The sequence below is a fragment of the Camelus bactrianus genome, chromosome 9, assembly GCF_048773025.1.
Source record: "Camelus bactrianus isolate YW-2024 breed Bactrian camel chromosome 9, ASM4877302v1, whole genome shotgun sequence".
NCBI classification, from domain to species: domain Eukaryota; kingdom Metazoa; phylum Chordata; class Mammalia; order Artiodactyla; family Camelidae; genus Camelus; species Camelus bactrianus.
Genome location: NC_133547.1, coordinates 57,529,075 through 57,551,228, shown reverse-complemented (window position 1 = coordinate 57,551,228; position 22,154 = coordinate 57,529,075). Strand labels below are relative to the sequence as shown.

The 22,154-nt window shown below is 42.4% G+C and overlaps 1 protein-coding gene across 4 annotated transcripts in view; it reads left to right on the top strand.

Annotated features, from left to right (window-relative positions):
• The window catches only part of HYDIN (HYDIN axonemal central pair apparatus protein), a 381,838-nt gene that overhangs the window by 303,246 nt on the left and 56,438 nt on the right, over positions 1-22,154 (top strand). For all 4 annotated transcript variants that reach the window (XM_074370458.1, XM_074370459.1, XM_074370460.1 and 1 more), the window contains exons 48-59: positions 2,013-2,234; positions 3,201-3,409; positions 3,628-3,810; positions 4,639-4,758; positions 7,445-7,604; positions 7,709-7,881; positions 8,496-8,694; positions 12,286-12,385; positions 13,740-13,839; positions 15,884-16,052; positions 16,572-16,810; positions 18,424-18,541. In XM_074370458.1, the coding sequence (XP_074226559.1) occupies positions 2,013-2,234; positions 3,201-3,409; positions 3,628-3,810; positions 4,639-4,758; positions 7,445-7,604; positions 7,709-7,881; positions 8,496-8,694; positions 12,286-12,385; positions 13,740-13,839; positions 15,884-16,052; positions 16,572-16,810; positions 18,424-18,541 (1,992 nt within the window). The remainder of the gene's footprint in view (positions 1-2,012; positions 2,235-3,200; positions 3,410-3,627; positions 3,811-4,638; positions 4,759-7,444; positions 7,605-7,708; positions 7,882-8,495; positions 8,695-12,285; positions 12,386-13,739; positions 13,840-15,883; positions 16,053-16,571; positions 16,811-18,423; positions 18,542-22,154) is intronic.

Here is a 22,154-nt window from a genome sequence, read left to right as displayed (position 1 = left end):
GGAGATGTAACGAACCCATCAGGTTGCCAGATAGCGATGAAGTGCTAATCGTTGGAAAGGTGTTTCAACATAAATCCTTATCCCCTTAATTCCGTTCATCTCTGTTGCTCCCTTGGATATAAGACGATAATGGCTATAAAAACCTTCTTCTGTGTGGTGAAAATCCAGAGAAAGTTCCACACATCAAAATTATACATCTAATCCGATTTAAAAGCCACCTGTACGGTTGATTTTTAATACTGACAACACTGTGTTATGGGCTGGCAAGGCAGGTGTACTCTGGGGTGAAGCAAGCACTCAACTACTCTAAAATTGCTTTCCTACAAGCTTCCCATAGTGACAGAAATTATACTACCAGATAGCTTTTTGTTCCTAGAAACAAAAGTATTGCATATCTAGAAGCCCTTTTGGCAGTGGTTTGGAGGGGATGGTCATTAGAGCCTTTTGTTCAGGGAAAAACTTTTTTCTGTAAAACACCAGAAAATAAATATTTTAAGCTGCCTGTCACACAATCTCTGTCCCAGCCCCCAATTATATATAAATGAATGGGCATGACTCTTTCCAATACAGCCTGATTTAGAAAAGCAGGTAGCTGGCCAGATCTGACTAGGGGACCACAGTTTGCCCACCTCTGGTTTAGTTTTTGTTAGAAACTAGATGCAACTTTAGAAGGTAGAGAACAGAGCCTGGCAGGTAAGAGTTGAGGAGAGGATAGGGCTAACTCCTCAAGAGGGCGGATTTTGTTGTGATGGAGCCTCGCCTTGAGTCTGGCCTGAGTGGTCCAGGGTGGGGCAGGAAGGGGCAGACGACAGCTGAGGTCACACAGCACCAACCCCTATCATTTTACAGTTCTGCCTCAGGTCAGCCTTTGGGAAGAAATCATTGTTATTTTCTTTTTCAAAAATATCTTGTTTTATACTCATCTTGTTTTATATTCCAGAACTATAGCCAGGATGATCTTCTTGCCTTGTTTTATACTCTCCACATTCCAGGCCATAGGTTAGCCTGTTGCTGAAAGAACTCCCCATGTCTAGTAATTTAATAAGGGGTACAAATTATTCCTCCTTTTCCTCACAGACATTCTAAATCCTGGGAGTTAACTCTAGCTACATATTAGTCAGGATATATCTTCAGCTGCCTGACTGACAGAATTAGAAACACAGGATTACATGAAGATAGTTACTTGCTAGGCCCCGGCCATTTGGTCCATAGAATGGGCACTCAAGTGGGCTAATTGTTGTGATGACAGCAATTAATCTAGGGATAGCATCCTTATTCTGAGGATTTTACAAGCTGAGAAGGAAGTTGCTCCTAAATTTTCAAGCCATCTTCTCGGGAGAAAGCATGTTCATTGTAAATCAGAGGAGAGTGGGGAAGTGCTGTAGGGATAAATTACCTCTCCCTCAAGTTTCTTTTTTACTTCTCTCTTCATTCCCATCTTTTACCCCATTCCTAGAACCTTTGCTTCTTTTTTTTCTTTGTTGTATTTGACCTGCTCCAAACCTAACTTTCTTTCACTTTCAGAAAGAATACTTAAAGATAAAAGAAAAATTAACAGGTGATCTGAAAATGGATGAAACAGCTTTATACTATAGACATCAGAACTTTAACAGCTGATCTCTTGAAACAGAGATTTTTTTTTTGAATGCCTACTGTGTGCTAGTCCTGTTCTGTATTGCCCTGGTTCCTGTCCTAATGGGCTTTATAGTCCAGTTGCAGAAACAGACAATTAAACAGTCACAGTGAAGTGACAAGGGTCGTGTTAAGAGAGGGAGCATGCAGCCCACAGCAAGAGCCCCAGCTGGGTCTGAGGGCCCAGAGGTCTGGAAAGTCCTGCAGAGCTGTGTCAAAGACCTTTCACAAGCTGTCCGTGACACTTACCTATTGCAGGGCATCTCCCAAGAATGTTGGGAGGGAGCCAGGAGGGTCTGACCACCCTGTGCTCACTCAGGGAGGCAGGTAGGGGTAGCCCACCCTCCGCACAGGAAACTCATCTCGGGCTTTTCCTTTAGATCCTTGACCTCTTGGGTCTGGGTTCCTCTGGACTGCCCATCCCACCGCCCGCCTTATTCTCCATCGTCTCCTACCCTGTGAAGCGGCTGCCTTTGGCCACGACAGAAATCCTGAAGCATTTCGTGTTTGTAACTCCACCATCCGAAGAGCTCTCCCTGATGGAGGAGAAGAAAGAGGCAGAAGCAGATGGAGATGTTTCAACCACCACAGGCTCGTCAAAGGTAAAGAAAGCAGTTTGTCCTCCAGACCTTGGCAGGACTTCAGACAGGCGAGGAAAGGAGATCTCCCTCCACTTGGCCAAAAATTGAGCCAGTGCTGGGTTTCATGCTCACCAAGTGTTTCCCCCTTCTCATCAGGGATCCTGCCTGAGCCTTTCCAAGCTGCACATTCCCGGGGTCTGACTCTTCCTCCTCCCCCAAGAGGAGACTGAAAGTGCCTGAGTCTTACCTTCCAACCTTATGAGTCTCCGTGGGATGGTTTAGGGAACTTGTTGAGTTACTCTGAAGCTCATCTGCAAGAAAAAATAAGTAAAGCTGGCTCTTTAAAAAAGATACTAGACTGCATTGTGAAACTAAGGTAATGCACACAGCACATAAGAATACAAGAATCAACAGACACAAGTTAAGGGAACACACACCACTAAAGAAAGGACAGATTATTAAAGAAATTATGAGAGGAAGATTAGATATTTTGGGTAAAGTCGTTTTTATCTCCTCTCTTGACACAATGCAGTAAAGTTAATTCCACCTGGACTGAAAATAAAGCAATCAAAATGAAATCAAGTTAAAGTGGAACATATATGTTATATATACAATGAATAGAATAAATCACAAAGAAAAATAGATTTTACCAGTGATATATAGAAGGTATCGATATTAACATTTATAGAGAGGCTTTTTAAAATTCCCGGAGAAGAATTGTGGCCCAAAATTTGAATCTCTCCAGACAGCCTCCTTCCCATAAACCATGCAGATCAGCAAGGAGTAAATAAAATCAGCAGCAAATAAAATCACCTGTAGGCCCTGCCATCATCTCAGTTCAGTAACAGAGAGCCCCAAACTTCAGTTTAATAAGTAAGTAGGAAATCAGCATCGAGGTCATAGCATCAGGGGGCAGGCCTTAGTTGAGCAGAGTCCAAATTAAAAAGATAAAGAAGGAAATAGGACCCTGTGCTCATTTTAATTAAGGGCCAGGAGGAGCAGACCACCTCATCTAAGTCAAGCAAACAGAAACTGAAAGAAAAAATGGATCAGACCCGCGAGACTCAGAAGGAGAAACGTCGCATGGCCTTCAACAGAAAGGGCCCTTCTGGAGGAACGTCTAGAACCATTGCTCCCCTGTTGGACATAGAGCAGAACAACTTCTCTGGGCAGCATTCCCAGGAAAAGTTCATCAGGTGGGCCTCCAAGAAGCCCAGGGAGGGGAGGCTGAAGCTCTAGATGGAGGGTGTGGCTGTCACAGCACTAGATGGGCACAGAGCCAGCCTGGCTGGGGGGCTCTATGGACTGCCATGCAGAACCTCAGCAGGACAGGAATTCTCCCAGGCCCCAATCTAGTTTTCTCTTGGCCCAAAGGAAACATTCTTGCTTTAAAAGGCTGTGTGGTTATTTGCAGGCTAAATCATTTCCGGTGGATCGTGCCCGCCAACAGTGAGGTGACATTGCGAGTACACTTCTCTTCTAATGATCTCAACATCTTTGACCAAACGTTTAACTTTGAGATCCTGGGAACTCGCCGCCAGTATCAGCTTTACTGCCGAGGTGTCTGCACTTACCCATACATCTGCCAAGACCCAAAGTAAGTGTATTTTACTTTAAAAGGAAAGCTTGACAGGTACTGCAGTTTTCCCCCATGGTACTTTGAACAAGGTGGCTCTTAATACAAATGGAGAACTGGGACAGCATCCCAGGCCCTCTTGTATCAGGCTCCAAAGTCTTGGCCATTGACTAAGACACAGGAATGACATGGTACCATGAGAATGAGATAAAGAGAATGCTAGCAGGTGTGAAGAGGGGGAAAACGTCTTCCTCTGGCGAGTTAGTTTGCTTATTTAACTATTGGGCAAGCTTAATCATTTTATATTTACTATAGGACTTTTTACCCCATAATATCAATATATGTGTGAATCTCTATGGGCTGGAGATTTTTTTCTGAGCTACTGAATCCTTGTACCACATAAAGGCACCTGGCTGAGCAAGGTAGGGGGACCTTTTGTAGCTTGTCCACCAAGAGGAGCTTTTTTGCAGTTCTCACCAAGGGGCCACATTGGACAGAGAACTCAATAACTGGTTAATATCCATGAGAACTTGTTTTCCATAGGATTTCTCAGGAATTTTTCTAGCTGGGCTGAAACAGGAAACGCAGATCTATCATCAGCCCTCACTATGACAGACACCACTGGGAATCATTCTTCTCCAGTTCAAACTTCTCTCTTTACTCAGAGGTGGGGAAGGAAGGACACAGGAATAAAGGCTGAATAAATGTCCTCAAATTAAGAGTCATTCTATCTCCAGACACCTGGACCCTTTGCTGAACAGGGAGTATTGAGTTCATGTAAACATCAAGTGGTGGCATTGAACTTCCATTCAGACAGCATCTCTTCCCCTCTTCCTCCCCCATGTCCAGAGTGGTATTTCCTCAGTGGAAGATGGATATGAATCCGAACGAGGTCATCTTTAAGAAGTATATTGTCAGCATGGAGAGGTTTTACTTCGGTCCACTGCTTTGTGGAAAATCAAGAGATAAGTAAGCTTTCCATTATTTCAAAGCAGATTTCAGACCCCTGAGTTGGACTCATGAATAGCACAAGCAGGGTACCTGTGTAGCCATAGCTTTTACTAACATTGCCTCAGTTAGCCCTGAACCACAAATCAGGACAAAGGGTTCTTGTGCTCCAAGTTTCTGCTAAGCACTCAAGTGAATGGAGGGGCCATTTTCCTAGATGGGGAAGCCTGGAAGAAGAATACATTTTGGGAGGGAAAGGGTAGGATCAAGAGTTCACTTTGGGATGTGTTAAGTTTGAGAAGCTTGGGAGATATAACAGTAGCCACATAAAGCAGGGACTACTCTACATAGTTTTGATTCTCAGAGGAGAGTCTGTCTTCAAGACAACAAAAATCATGAGTGTGGATGAGATCACCTAAGATGAGAGTACACGGTAAGGATAGAAGAACCACGAATGGCGCTCCAAAGAACTCTACCACTCAGAAGAGGAGAAACCAACAAAAGAGCTATTGTGGAAACCAAGAAAAGGTGGTGTCATGGAGCTATGAGAAGGGGGCATGGTCAGCTATGTTGACTGTGACAGAGAGGGCAGAAAGATGAGGACATCAGCATCCACAGAGTTCAGTAACATGAAAGTCAGAGGAGCCTTGGCAAGAGCCCTTTAGGGAGGATTTCTGAAGATGAAGCCCAAATAAAGTGAGTTGAGGAGTCTGTGGGAGGTGAGAATGGAGGCAGAGTGTGGAGATAGCTCTTTGGAAAAGCTTGGCTCTGAAGGGAGATGGAGGTTGTCGAGGATGGGATGGAGACATGGAGTACAGAGGAGGTTTTTTGTACACTGTTGTTTTTACGATGTTCAGATGTCAAGAGGAAGTAGGGAGGAAGAAGTTAGAATTTCTGGAGAAAGTAAGGGCCATTGGTGGTGTAGCTCCCTGAGACAACACAATGGGACTGGGGATGCTGGTCTTTGCCAGGAAGAGGGACTTTCATCTGACACGGACGGAAGAAGGTGAGATGCATTCAGGTGCAGGGAAGCTTATAGACTTCACTGAAATGGTGAGGAGGTTCCATACAGCTGTTTCTTTTCTCCATGATGAATGATGGGAGGTCATCCCTAACAGTGAAGAAAGTGGGAGGAAGTGTAAAATGTTGAGAGAATGGAGAAGGTTCTGCACAAAGTGGAAGAGGAAGAATATTAGAGAAATAGACTAAGATTATCAGGCAGGACTTAGGGCCTGGATAAGGTTGATGATCATAAATATTTAGTGACACTAATTTTTTTAGTTATATATAAATTGCGTTTTGTATAGGCAGAAAGGTGAGACCAAAACTAGAACCAAGGTCTCAACCATGTCTTCATTCAAGCTAGATTTATTGTCTTAAGTAGAGAGTCTCTGTGTCTATGCTTACTTGGTGGAACTAATGAGCCAACTTTGTTCTCCATTCCCTTTATAACCTCTGGTTTATTTCCAAGATGCTGGACTAGAAAATTAAGGTGAAGAGGGTTTACTGTTGATGGAGAGGATCTTCCAGGCCCAATGGAAAGAAGGGCTTAGGAGGGAGGAGGAGTGTGGGTCAGGTTGATGGACATGATGTACAGAGCAGCCTGGGAATCGTGGAAATGATGGCCATTAAGAGAGGCATCTGTTCTAGGCATCACTGGAATTAACCAGGATGTGGGGCCAGACAGCAGTGATCCAGGAGGGCAATTCGTGATCCCAAAACAAGTATCATCCATCTATTCTTTTAAGTCTTGTTGATCCTCAATGTCTTTATCTGCAAAGTGGGAAAACAGTAGCACCTACTACACAGTTTTCTGAAGACTGAACTGGATCATGCACATGGAACTTTTAGCACAGTGCTGGGTGGTGGTGATTATGCCACCCCTCTGGCAGTTACACACAGAGTGCTCTGTGTCTCTGATTCTGACTTAGTCTCTGCCGTTCCCTTTCCTTCCTTCCTGCATCATATCCTGTCCAGAGGGCTTTTCAGATGGTTTCTGGGTACCAGTGGGTACTCTGGTGTCCTGCTTCCTTGACCTGTGCTTTGATCTCCAATGATGTGTGTGTTCATTGGTATTTCTTGTGCCTTCTGTGGTTCCTTTTCTGTTTGGTACCATTAACTGAGCAGCTTCCAATTCTTACAGTGCTCGACTCTGTGGATCTCTCCCTAAGGTACTAGGAAACAGAAACAGCCTTGCAATAGTGAACAGTGCCAAAGGAATCCATGTCAGAACAGTAACATCCTGTGCAAGTGTAGAAGGCAATCAATGAGGTCATGTCTAAGACAGACATGAAATTAAAAGTTACTCAAATGATCATCTCTCCTGGAGGTATAAGCCATGGAAAGCATAGAGATGCATATTTCTCAGTTAGAAATCTTTGCAACAGTAATAAGTACCATTTATTGGGCACTTGATATCTGCAGATGTCCTAAGAGCATTAGCTGCACTATTTCATGTAATACTCATAGAAATCCTAAGAGACATTATCATCCCATCTTAGAGATGAGGAGACCAAGGCTTGGGGGAATTGAGGTCACGTCACAGCTGCAAATCTTCACAACAAAGCCTGTGTTCCTAGCCACCATGCCATGGCCTCTGTGTAACCACATTATCCTTTGAAATTCCTTTGCACCTCACAGTCTCCTTTTGCACCTGAATTCTCAGTCAGTCCTCACATCCACATCCCTAATTTTTGTTCATTTCCAGGTACAAATCATCCTTGTTTCCAGGCAACATGGAGACCCTGACAATCCTGAACAGTTCCCCAATGGTCGTGGAAGTGTTCTTCTGTTTTCAGAATGATGTCAAAGCAAACACCTACTTCTTGGAGCCCATCACCATGGTGCTGAAACCCAATGAGCAGCAGGTACAGTCATGTGGAAACAAGTCCATTAGGGCAAGACCTTCATAGGAAATTTGAGGCCTTTATGTCCTCGATATAAATGTACTTTGTTTTGATTCTTCTGTTAGATGCTGAATGTATGGGCCTACCCCACTGCGGTTGGTGTCTTTGAAGACAGCATTGTCTGCTGCATCAAGGAGAACCCAGAGCCAGCTGTCTTCAAGTTAAGCTGCCAGGGGGTCCGCCCAGAACTAGAGCTGGACCCCAAACAATTGCATTTTGACCGGCTCTTGCTGCACAGGTCAGAGTTCTGAATGATACCAGGACTGGAATGAAATATAAAGAAATTTAGTTCTAATGTGACCAGTTCATCCTGATTTGCTTGGGACTGACCTGGTTTTAGTATTGAAAATTCTGCGTTCTGGGAAACTTCTGGTCCTGTGCAAATCAGGATGGATAGTAACCTTATGAGTTCACATGTTGTCAACTTGGGCTCAATGAATAGAAGTCAGCAGGGTCAAGGATCCCCTAAAATCAACTGCCAAAGTCTGTGCGTATTTATGTTTTTCTCTGAAGGACTAGCTTTTTCCAGATTTTCAGTCCATCACCCTAAAAGGTTAAGAATCTTGTCTCTAGAAATTAGAGGACAAACAGAGAACACTAGACCACACCTAGAACTTACATATTCATTTACTGAAATTGTATTATTCTAAATAGAGACTATTTATTTCTGGGGTCCTAGGAGAGAATGTTGATATATGTGTCCTGCATTCCTTGGTCATAACCACTAGGCCCCATTCCCTGATAATTACTGATCAGTGAACTAGCAGTAATGGAAATAACCAGAAGGGCTTTTTCCTAACCTGCCATACTAAATCAAAATTATATGGAATTGATTTCCTTTGTTCTCTGCAGAAAAGAATCCAAGGTGGTTCTTCTCCGCAATGTTACCCTACTGCCCGTGGCCTGGCGGATCACCAGCTTGGAGCACCTGGGCGAAGACTTCACCGTGTCCGTGATGCAGGGGATCATACCCTCCAAGGCTGAGCAGAGCCTACAAGTGCACTTCCAACCCTCCAAAGCCATCAACATCAAGAAGGCGATTCGGTTAGAGGTGAGGCTTCCTCCATCTTCAGACTCAGTCATCAAAATGTGTACACATTGGATTCCCTCACACACACACACATACACATAGAGACACACACACAGACATACATATAATAAGCCAGCTCTCTTTATTACACACTCCTATCTGATCCCTGCTGGACAGCCCCCAACTCACAATATTCTGCTCCGCATACAACTCTAAGCTCCATAAAGGCAGTCCTGTTCATGGCTGATTTCCCAGTGCCAGAAACAGAGCACTCAGTCAATGCAGAGTGAATGAGTGAATTAATGAATGAATGAATGCTGTTATTATTCCTTGTAAGCACTAGATTTCTGATTTCAGACCCCCCAAACACAGCCACCCCTCGAGTCCTAACTCAGTAAACGTCACCCTCCACCCAGTTGCTCCCAACAGATACCTAGGAATCATCCTTGATCCCCCTCTTTTTCTTATGGCCTCCCCTCCAACCCAGTCCTCCAACAAGTCTTGTCAGTTCTGTCTCCCACTGCATCTTCTGCCCATCCACTTCTCTGTCTACACTGCCGCTGCCACCGTCATCCAGGCCACCTGCATCATCTCTCACTCAGACTCCATAGAGGCTCCCTAACTAGCTTCCATCTTCCCTCTCCCTCCAAGTGTCCAGAGGGATCTTTACAATGTCAGTCAAAACAGGTCACCCTTTCCTAATGCACGAGACAGTCTTCCCATTGCAATAAGAATAAAGCCCAGGGTCCTCACCTGCTTCTGAGTACCTACCTACCTCTATATCTGCATCAAGTTTTATCTGCCTTGGGACCCTGGCCTTGCAGCCAGGAATGTTGTCCCTATGCTCTGTGGGGAGTTGGCTCCTGCCTGAGGGTCTGCTGTACAACATTGCCTCAACTGGGTTCTTCTAGTCACCCACTGAGGAAATCTCATTATTTGTGGTCACTCACCCTGTCTCCCATCCTTCAGGGCACCTACTCTATTCAGACATCATCCTGTTTCAATTTACTCCTTATGTTAGCACCAGTGAGGCAAGACCTCACCTCACTTGCTCCTCATCTGTATTGCTTCCAGATGGCTGCCAAAATGAATGACCACAAAATGAGTGGTTTAAAATAACAGACATTTATTCTCCTACAGTTCTGGAGGTCAGAAGTTCAAAATCAAGGTGTCTACAGGGCCAAGCTGTCTCTGAAGGCTCCAGAGGATAATTCTTCCTGCCTCTTTCAGCTTCTAGTGGCTCCAGGTGTTTCTTGGCTTGTGGCCACATCACTCAAATCTCTGCTTCAATCTTCACACAGCCTCTCCCTCTATCTATGTCTTCTCTTCTGTCTCTTATAAGGATACTTCCCTTGGATCTAGGGCCCACCTGGATAACCCAGGATGATCTCATCTGCAGATCTTTAACTTAATCACATCTGCAAGGACTCTTTTTCCAAATAAAGTCATATTCACAGGTTCCAAGGTTTAAGACATGGTTATACCTTTCGGGGGCCACCATTCAACCCACTGCCCCATCATATCCCCAGTGTCTAGCACAGGCCTAGATGTAGAGCACTCAGTAGAATCTGTTGAATGAATGAGTGAATGTCACTGACTTTTGATGTTTGAATTGATTCTGCAACAATTAAGAAGTCACCCAAGCTTCTCTTCAAATACCTCCAGGGACAGAAAACTTCACAAGCATTTCCAAGTAGCCTCATCTGTCCTTTGAACATGTCTGACTATCACTTCTTCCTGGGGTTGAGCTCAGATTTCTCCCTGTAATTTACACACATTGATCCTGTTTCCACCTTTTGGGGCCAGTCACCGGATCTAATTAATCTGTCTTATCACCTACCCGTGACAGCCCTTCAGATAGCTGAAGACAAATATTGATAGATTCATCCAATCCACAAATGCGTATGAACCCCAGAGGTGATAGTCAGCATTTTCAACACCAGTTTCTACACGACACGGATCTCTGCACAATGAATCCAGGCCACATAGCTGGTGTAGGGTGCCAGATGTGCCAGCTTCATCCGTTAGTTACTGAATCATGGGGAGTCCAGGGTTTCCCATGGTGGGGTTGCAGGAGGCAAGCAGCAAGGGAACACTTGGAGGGGTCCCAAGTGTCATCGTGACATCTCTTTATCAACTAGTATGGAAAATTTTCTGTAATTTAACAGTTGACGTCACATTCCTGTATGTTTCAGCCAAAGCAGATAGAGTGGGTCTCCCAAGCTCCCAAAATGGTCTAAGGTTTCCCTTCCCCAGGTTATATTCCTTCACCATCTACATGAGGAAATGCCTTGCTTTCTGGTCCCTTTGGAAAGTGCTCTGGTGAGCTCTATTTTATTTTTGTACCTCTTAAATTGGCCTTCCTATTTTCCTCAATTACAAAATTTAATCCCCCACCCCCTAACCCCCCACCTCCACCATCTAGCAAGGAAACAAAGGAAACAGAGTGTTCTGGGTCCTTGGTATCAGTAGAAGAATCCTATATAAATCCTGGGGCTGATAGTCCAAGTTCTTTGTCTTATTTTTCTCTTCTGCTGCCTGCCCTTCTTATCATCTCTGTCAGAGGTTGAACTTCAAAAGAAAGGAGATAAACTCAAGTCGGTCCAATTTGCTCTGTGGAACATTGATAAAATGCTTGATGAAAGAAAAGATAGAAACTCTGAATTAAAACTTGAGTTTGGTGACAGCTACAAATTGCCTCTTGCCACCCGAAGCACATGCAGTGGGGAGCTGGTGGCTTAGTTTTTCAACTTGAGGTTTCAGCAGAGAGGTGGGTAGTCTCCAGGCAGATGCAGGAGAGCCACACCCACTGCCCGCAAGTGCTCTTTTCCCTAACAAACAGACCCTTTATTGCCCCATGGTTAGTCTCAGGAGTCAACAGTTGGATCCAGCTGACAGCTGACACTGGTGGGTTCAGATGCTCCTCAGGACAGTAAGGGAGGGATTACCACCAGGGACAACCACTGTGTTAGGGTGGGGGTGGTGTGCAGTGAGCAGCTGGAGGCTAGGAGTCTTGCCTTTTTTTTTAAAAAAACATTTCCAGCTTTAATAGTAATGATGTTCACGTTAAAAAAAAAAAACTAAAATTTCCAAAAGAGGAACACTAAACATTCATTTTATATGAAAAATCTAGCACTTTTACACAGGTCAAATCAGAACTAAAGAACAGAACAATTCAGATTTATAAAATGAGTAAAGCAAGGATAATTTAGAATGTAAAAGTTTTTCCTTTCAGCTGTCAGAAAAATGCTCTTCTGTTTATTTGATTTACAAGTTCAAAGAACACTTCCCTGCAATGTATACTCACAACCCAAACTTCAGTAATATAGTGACAATCATGCACATTATTGAAACCCAGTACATGGACAGGATGGAAAAATGCAGTCCCTTCTCCCCATCCTCATACAGACTGTCAACACCGGCATTCCCCAAAGGGTATTGTGAAGAACACTCATCCTGCCAAATGCTCAGTGAAAGCAAAAGCTAAATCCGTTTCATAAGTATCCCTTACCATCTCCCCTTCTTCATGACTCCCCCTGCACGTCACATAGTTCAGGCTCCAACTACCTCCTTGGTCTTGCTTTTACTGAAGAGTTTCTCTTGCCCGGACAGGTTTTAGATGTGGACAATCTTGTTGGTGTTGTTCAGATCGAAAACATCCTGGTCTTTGCTGAGTCCTATGACGTTGCCTTGGACATCACCTTCCCCAAAGGTCTGTTGACACCTTCAAGGAAAGGGTATTTAGAAGTCATGTCTTTCAGGGCCATATATTTCGTGTGTAGAGAAAGACCTGTGGTGGTGGGAGAGAGAGGTGGAATTTAGATAGTGAGAGTGCTAGGAGACAAGAGATGGTCAAAGTATAAAGTCTGCAGAACTCTTTTCTGTACTATCATCTGAGAGTGAGTTCTTATCAGCCTGCCTGTATTTCTTTTCTATTGCTGCCCTAACAAATTACCACAAACTCTGTGGCTCAAAACAATGCACATTTCTTATCTTACAGTTCTGGAGGTCAGAAATCCAAAATGGATCTCACTGGTCTAAAATTAAGGTGTGAGCAAGGATGCACTCCTTTCCCAAGGTTCTGGGGGAGAATCCATTTCCTTGCCTTTTCTACCTTCTAGAAGCCATGCACATTCCTTGGCTCATGGTATGTGCCATGGTATGCGACCCCCATCCTCCATCTTCAACATCAGCTGTGTTGGGTCACATCTTTCCCACACTGCCATCTCTCTGGTTCTCCCACCTCTGTCTCCTTCTTCTGCTTTTCAGGACCTTTGTGATTACTTGGGGCCCACCCAGAGAATCCAGGATAATCACCCTTATTTTAAAGTCAGATGATAAGCAACCTTGAGTCCACCTGATACTTTAATTTCCCTTTGCCTGTAAACTAGCATAATCCAGAAATTAGGACATGGACATCTTAGGGCTTGTGGACAGAGCATTATTCTGCTGACTCAGCAAGGCTTGAGAATGTTAAAGCTATGTATTTGCCTAGAGATCATTAGTCTCATGTATGATAACATTTATTACAGCATTATGTATAATAATGAAAGATTAGCAATACCCTAAACGTCTATCGATAATGGAATATTACTGTTGTAGGAATAATACTATATATCATAAATAGCTACGTCATGGTATATTGTGCAGCCATTAAAATCACATTTATGGGGAGTTTTTAATTATGTGGGAAGATGCTTATAATGTTACATGAAGTATAACAACATAAATTTATGTTAGATCTCAACTCTGTATGTTATACACTTGATACAAGTTTTTTTTTAAATACTAGAAGTTTTAGCTAATGGGAAACATGAAAAGAAGTACAGTGATCCCAGGATGGAAGCCAGAGGGAACCACCCTCTTGAGTTGGATATAAGAGCAGTGTCTGTGTTTGTTTGCTAAGACTCAATTACAAGAGATTTTTCTAGCCACAGTGTTTTCAGAAAATATGTGCTGTTAACCTGTCACCATAGATGTTCCATGTGAACTTCAGCAGAAAGTCCCCCTGGTTGTCACTCCCATGCGTACTCACCCCTCCCCACCCCGGCCCCTGGCTTCTGCAGGAGCTGAAGGAGGCCTCGATTTTGGGATTGTGAGGGTCTTGGAGGAGGTGAAGCAGCCCCTGCAACTGAAGAACCGTGGGAAATACGAGATCATGTTCAGGTAAACTGAGAATTATCGGTAGGTGGTCATTCACAGTGTAGAGGAGAGTTGCCTGGGAGATTAAGAAAACAAAGTCGATCAAGGAAATCATAAGAACCATCTCTGCTTTTAGCCTCTCTTGGCTTCAAATGAGTAGAATTCCAGCTGCTCATTGACTTTATAGGGCCTCCAAAGGGTCCCCTGAATGCACCTGGAGCCACAGGGGCCTGGGAGTGGGAGCAGAACCTGAGGGGGGAGGTTGAGAAGAGGAGATAGTGGGGTGAGGAAAGGTCTTGGGAGTAGAGGGGGGGACTGGAGATGAGGGATCTGACCTCTAGCTGTCCTGCCCTCCTTCCACCTCCTCTGTTTCATAAGTTGGTGTTCTACATAGGATTTCATGCAAAGAAGGGGTTTTCCAGTTTTCTTTTTTAATTTTAAGAATCACTGTTTTTTAGATTCTAAATGGCAGCCAGGTGGAATAGAGCTTTAGCTTGTGCTCATCCTTGAGATTAAAATTGAAACACTAGGGGAAGGGTATATAGCTCAGTGGTAGAGCGCATTACCCTCCACCAAAAAAAAAAAAAAAATGAAAAACTAAATAAGGGAAATTCCTCTGAAAGGAGAGGGTGGCACTGGGGACAGGGAAGGAGGGGGTCACTAGCACCCATGGCCAGTCGATTTTATGAAAGATCATCCTTTCCTTTCCCCAGAAGGATGATAAAGGGACATCCCTCGCTCGCAGACTTGGAAGGAATTCAGTATATCCATGATAGTTTCATTTCAGTTCAAGGAATGCTGAGATTAGAGAGGTCCCACCTCAATACTCCCATATTTTAAAACCATAAATTGAAATAAATAAATAAATAAATATCAATTAAAGCTGAACAAGCCTAGGAGAAAGCCACGGTCACTTTGAAATTAGTGCTGAATGGAATCTTGTCCGTCATGGGTTTCATTTTAAATTATGACAGGGCTTTAGCTCTGCTCTTTTAGGATGCATGGGCCAGAGTCTCCCTTGGGTTGGAACATGTGATCAAGGTTCATTGAATGGATGTGCAGGGCAATGAGGAAGCACAGGCACCATGCATACAGCAATGAAAGGGCCAGATCTCCTGGAGCATGGGGGTGACATTTGGGTCCCCATGGCAACTCCAGGTATTTGGCCTCATCTTGAGTTCCTTGCTCCAGCTCTAGTCCCCCTGCCATCTCATGAGTCAACTTTTCTCTGTGGCATGTCACCTCACCTGCACAGGGCTGTGGCCTCCCTTTCTGAGCACCTCTGTTGCTTGACTTCTGCACCCCTCTTCTCTCCTTCCTTAGAGCCCCTGGCTTCTTCATCCCTTTTCCCTCTATGCATACTGCATTCAGTCTCAGAGCAACGAGGTGGGGAGACAAAGTGAGAGAGGGAGATAGGGAGAGAGAGACAGGGAGAGGGAGAAATGGAGTAATTTAGTTGATTCTTATCCAGCATCACATGTCCCTGTTGGACAGAGATCTCCTGCCAGGTCACCTCTTAACCACAGGCTGTCTTTGCCTCAGGCATCAATCCCTGGCCTGGTCAATCCTGGCTAAAGAGGGGAGATCACAGAGTATGAAGCACAGTGAACACTGCTAGGCATAGTGATTATATAGGGCTGAGGACATGGCAGATATTTAACAGTTTGGAGTCTCCTCTCTAGTATCTTGGGTTCCATAGATAATGACTAAAACTGACTTTTTTCTTAATTATATTTTTTATTGAAGTGTAGTTGATTTACAATGTTAGTTTCAGGTGAACAGCAAAGCGATTCAGTTATATACATACACATACACATATATACATACACACACATACACATATATTTTTTCAGGTTCTTTTCCATTATCTTACTACAAAAAATTGAACAGAGTTTCCTGTGCTATACAGTAGGTCCTTGTTGTTTATTGTATATATAGTAGAATGTATCTGTTAATCCCAAATACCTAATTTATCCCTCCCTTCCCTTTCCCCTTTGGTAACCATAGTTTATTTTGTATGTCCATGAGTCCTTTTTTGTAAAACTGACTTTTTATTCTTGTCTTTCAGCTTCTCCGTAGACTCCTTAGGGATCTCAGCAATCAATATGAGTTCCATGATCTCAGTCCAACCCAAGAAGGGCTCGCTGACCGCAATGGAAAAGCCCACAAATGTCCAGGTATTCTTTCGTGCAAGAAAGGAAGTGAAGGTTGAGCACCAGCCAGTTCTGCGCTGTCAGGTAAGAGAGTTCAAAGGGAGGACGCATCTGGTGGCAGGACTGTGGGACTCATGTTGAAAAGAAGAGTACATGTGGCGGGGATGGGGAGGGGGTGGCCTGGTGGCAACAAGAGAGGATACACCAGGGTGTGGTCCCCAACTACAGACATGGGTAGGTCCAGTGGGAGGGGTGCAAAGTCATCAGAAACTGAGAGCCTGAGAGGAAATGTGGCCCCTGGTCTTTGGAAGAGACCAGAACAGAGACAAGGAAGCTGAGTTCAGTCATCAAGTGCAAAAGAAGAGTGGGAAGGAGAAAACGGGAGGTGAAGTAGATGAAGTTGGTCTCTGTTGACCCATGGCTGGTACACAGTAAGTTTTATGTTAGCATTTACCAATATTGTTGATGCAGTAATATAAAGAGAATGAAATAAAGAAACTGGCTTCATGTCAGTGATGAAAATAGGGAATGAAGTAGACAGTCATGGGAATTCTGGAGCTGTGCTGGTGGCTGACATCTTCCCAATCTTTCTTCCCTTTCTAGATTATTGAGCCCAATGTCTCAGAGGGAGGTGAAATCATTGCCAGCATCCCCATTAAGTTTTCCGTGAATGCAGTGTTCTCCAAATACAACATCAGCCCCTCTTCCATCATCAACTTTGGGGCTTTGATCTGTGGCACTCGTAAAAGCTCCTCCTTCACCATAGAAAATCAAGGTGTAATCGATTTCAAGTACAACCTTTACAGGCTGACAAGCGAGAACGCCCTTCATCAAAAGAAAGTGTAAGACAAGTATTTATTTAACTCATTCCATTCCCTGGTTAACCAACTAGTGCTTTATATTCTACAATAAGCTCTCATATATTTTGTCTAAATTCACCCAATCTCCTTTTGTGGGTGAAGTTACTAAGGTTTTAAAATGGCCCATCCAACATTATGGAAGATCTTAGTTCTGAACCCAAATTTCTCATGCTTTCTAACTGCTGTCAAATACATGATACGTTTTAATTGAACAAATGTAAAGCCTTCTGCTTGGGATTGTGTCTATTTTCTTGCTGCTTCTAGTGTGCTGTAGTAATGACCACTAAGGCATTATCCCATCTGTGTGGTTCTGTAGAATGTCAAGGGTCTACTGTAACAGCAACCTACATCAAAAGAAATAAAACTGTGCTTCATGCTGGGGATGACAAAGGGTACCCTGGAAATTTGGACCAGATAAAACATGGTAATGCCTTCCCTCTTCTGGGACTGTTTTTTGCCTTTTCCCAATGAAGACACTTTATCATGACACCTAACTTAATAATTGTTCCAATAGTAAAATTCTGTATTCTTCAAAAGGCATCTTTCAATCAATTACCCAAAACAGTTTACCTTTTTGAATGCTTCTGGCTTTTGATTATCATGTTCTTTTTTGGCAAATGAAGGATGGTTTTACCAATTCCCAGGTACTTTGTCCTGACTTTCTATAGAAATGACTTTCTAAATAATGAATTATTAAGATTGACTTTCTAATTAATTGCTTTAAATCAGACATACAGCTTTACATTGTTTGGAGTTGTTTTGTCATTGTTTTGTGGATATCCTCTTCCATTTTGGCAAAATTTGAACATACTAAGACATTTTTTATTAAACTGTCTAAAGTCTCCTCCCTCCAAATTTAATTTCAACCTAATTTTTATCATTTATTTTATAATTTAATAGTGTTTATAGATGTTATAATATAACTTTGTTTTGCTTAACATTGTTTTACATTTTAATTAATTTTTTTATTTTAACATGTACAGATTCATGCAAAATACTCAAAAGGGGGTTGAATGTCAGTTGTTCTGGTTATTAGGCAAATGAATATATAAAAATCTTGTAAGTTTAAAATTGCACCTCAAATACATTTGAATACTTTATGTGAGCTGGCCTCTAAACAAACTAATTATTGGGTAAACTACCTTCAAGTAGAGTGAACAGCTCCAAAACCTATGTTTGTGCTATTGCTTAAACTAAGACTTACAAACACCATGACTCTAAATGTGAAGAAAAGGGACAGAATTAAATCTATTTGTCATTGCACTTTTTAAGTAATACTAGATAAAAGACTTGATGTCTGCAGTTTCCACTCACAGCTTTCCAGTGGACTGAAGTAAACATTTAAAATTATTGTTTTCTTGCAGCAGTTTTTAATGTCCTTATGAATCATATGTAATAAGTACAATTTCTGCATAGTTTTCTCAGAGTTGTTAAATGAGTTTGGCTGATGATAAATAAGCTATGCTACCCAATGCCCTCTTGGGCAAGGAAAGACCTTTCCCCGATTCCTAGGAGAAGGGACCTTGCAAACAGACAGACAGGTGGTGTTTAATGACCACCCCAACCTGAGGGGGTACTCTTGCTTCTTTAATCAGAGTCAGCCATGTTAGACATGCAAGATCCCGAGAAAGCGACAGCTTCTACAGGACTGGCCCTTCCAAAGCAACCAAGTTCCCTGACTCTGTTCAGAAAGACATAAACATCACAAACCAGGTGAGCACCCTTTTCCTTATCCACAGAAAACCTGTAAGGCCAACTCCCAACTAGTTCTTGCAACAAATACCTGCCTAGGACAGCAGGATTTGAATTTTGAATCTTCCTACTGTGGCAGGAATAGTAGTTATAATGAAATGTCACTTTCATCTTAAAAGAAGGAGTTATAACTTAATTTGGATATCCTGTTTTGCTTTAAAACCTTCATTGGCTCCTCACTGCTTTAAAATCAGTTTCTACTCTTCATAAGTATTTTAATCAAGAATCATTTGTTGATGCAAAACAGAAGCCCATTCAGATTGGCTTAAATAAAAGGAGATTTGAAGGCTTTTGCTTCTGGTAAGATGAAGTAGTTATACTTTACCTCATTCCTCCAACTAAGTACAACTAAAAACCATGGACATTATGTATAAAGTAAAAATAGAAGACTAAAAAACGGAGAGAAAAAAATCAGACCAGCAAGGGTCCTTGGGACCCAGTGGACATCCCGGTGGTGAGTTCCCCGAGATTTCTTTTTGCTTCATATATCCCAGACCATGTACTCAAGGAGCCAGCAATTCAGAAACATCAACAAGCACAGAACAAAAAAGCCCCAATAAATGCCTACTCCCACTAGCCAAAGGACCGGGAAAAGGGTAGTCTTGCAAGACATAAAACTTTCAAATAAAAATTGTAATATGACAGTCAAACATGACAGAGAAATCTGTGGTCCTCCCCACTCCTGTAAGCAAAGGCCAGTGGGGAGCCTAGACCTCCACCCATCCAGGCTGTAATGAGGTCCCCCAACCCCCTGCCAGAGTATGTCTGAGAACACTCAGTAGGAAGCCAGACTCTCATTACCCACCACCTTCTCCACTGTTGTCAATGGAGACACCACATAGGGAGCCTTGACTTCCACCTCAGACCAGTGGTAATGAGATGTCCTTCCCATTCTCCTCAGTGAGCCTCCTACCCCATGGCATCAGCAGAACAGTAATGAGACTCTCTTACCCATCCCCACCTGGGAGGTATCAGTTGAGGACTAGTGGAGAACTGGAACACCCACCCTTGCCTGGCAGTAAAAAGAAGTCCAAGTGGGGAATCTGGACTACCTCCCCCACCTGGCAATAGGCAGTGCTCCTCCTTCCCCTGCCAGAGTGGTGTCAGAGAAAGCCTGCTCAAATAGAAGTTAAATAAGATCCAGAGTCTTGTAATAACCAAAATGTCCAAGTTTCAACTAAAAATTACTCATGATAACAAGAACCAGGAAGATCTCAAACTAAATGAAAATAAACAAGCAATAGACGCCGATGCTAAGTTGACCTAAATGTTAGAATTATCTGACAGAGACGTTAAAGCAGCCAACATAAAAGTGCTTCAAGAAGTAATTACAAATATGCTTGAAATAAGTAAATAAATAATAAGTCTCAGCAAAGAAAGAAAATATAAAGAAGAACCAAATGGAAATTTTGGAATTGAACAAATAACCAAAATTTAAAACTCAGTGGATGGGTTGAACAACAGAATGGAGGAAACAAAGGAAAGAATCAGTAAACTTGAAGGCAGAACAATAGAAATTCCTCTGTATGTTTCCTATTGCTCCCATAACATATTACCTCAAACTTAGTGGCTTAAAGCAATACAAATTTTTTATCTTCTGTAGTTCTGTAGGTCAGAATTCTGACACAGGTACCAATGGGTTAAAGTCAAGGTATTGGCAAGATACCTGCATTCTTTTCTAGAAAATACAAATTTTTTATCTTCTGTAGTTCTGTAGGTCAGAATTCTGACACAGGTACCAATGGGTTAAAGTCAAGGTATTGCCAAGATACCTGCATTCTTTTCTAGAAACTTTAGGGGAGATTCCATTTCCTTACCTTTTTGACATTTCTAGAAGACACCTGCATTCCTTGGTTCATGATTCCTTCCTCCATCTTCAAAACCAGCAATGGGGGATTGGGTCTTTCTCACATCACATTATTTTAACCTTGTCCATAGTCACATCTCTTTCTCTTTTCTGCCTGCTTCTTACATTTCTAAGGACCCTTGTTATTACACTGGACCCAGGACAATACAAGATAATATCCCCATCCCAAGGTTCTTAATTCAGTCATATCAACAAAGTCCCCTTGCCATGTAAGGTAATATATTAACAGGTTCCAAGGATTAGAATGTCAACATCTTTATAAGAGATGTCCAATCGTAGATGTCTGAGAGTGCCAAATCTAGACAAGAGAGAAAATAGACTCTGTTCTGAGTCTACTGAAAGTCTGTTTAGTCCAATGGGAAAAAGCTAACAGACCCTCAGGGACCTGTGGAATGATAACAAAGAATCTAATAACCCTGTCATCAGAGTTCCAGAAAGAGCCAAGAAAAGGGTGGGGCTGAAAAGGTACTCAAAGAAATAATGGCTGAAAACTTACCAAATTTGGGAAAAGATTTAAACCTACATACTCAAGAGTCTGGGCCTCAAACAGGACCAACCTAAAAAAGTCCATACCAACACAGGTAATAGTCAAACTTCTAAAAACTAAAGACAAAGATTCTTGAAGTCAGTGAGAGAAGACTGACTCCTTATGTACAGGGAGGAAACTATGTGAATGACAGCAGATTTCTAATAAAAAACCAAAGTGGTCAAAAGGAAATGGCACAACATTTTGCAAATGCAAAAAGAAAATAACTGTGAACCCAGAATCTTATATCCAGCACAAATATCCCTCAGAAATGAATGGAAAATCGAAACTCTCAAATGAAGGACCAACAATCTGTCCTAAAAGAATAGCTGAAGGTAGTTCTCTAAACAGAAAATAAATAATAAAAGAAGGAATCATGGAACATCAAGAAGGAAGAAAAAACATGGCAAGCAATTATATGGGTAAATTCAATAAACTTTCCTTTTCCTCTTGAATTTTCTAAATTATGTTTATCAATTAAAGCAAAGGTTATAACACTGTCTGATATGGTTCTAAATGGATGTGGAGGAAATATTTTAAATGCCTATAAAAAGCAAAGAGTGAATAAGCAATTGACAGGCAACATGGTGAATATTACAACTGAGATGTATACGGAGGGAGAGGCTCCAGAAAGATGGAGGAATGAAGGCCTCCTGTTCCTGATATCTGTTAAAAGTTATCAAAGACTTCAGAGAGGAGGAGGTGCTTGGTTTGTGTATTAGACTGTGTTTAGCTACAAGTAACAGAAAATCAACATTAGTGGTCTAAACACATAGCAGATAGGCAGTTGCTGGAGTTGGTTTACAGACTTTTTGATGTTTGTAATTCCCTTGACTTTTCCTCGTGGTTCCAAGATGGCTGCTGCAGCTCCAGCCACCACATCTGCATTAAAGGCAAATATAAGAGGAAGTAGGTACTCTGCACTCTGTGGACACCAATAGTTATTGATTGAATTGAAATGACTTTTCTACATGTTGGTTTTTATGTCTTTTCAAGTACTTTCCTCTTCAACAAAAGCCTACTTAATTAACATATATAATTTTCTACATATGTTTCTATATCTGTTAATATATGTATATTTATTTATATTTTTATATATTGGGGGGAGGTTGCCTTATTCACCAACTATCCATTCAGTGAAACAGTCTCTCCAATACCCTACCTTTCATTTCCAATGAGCT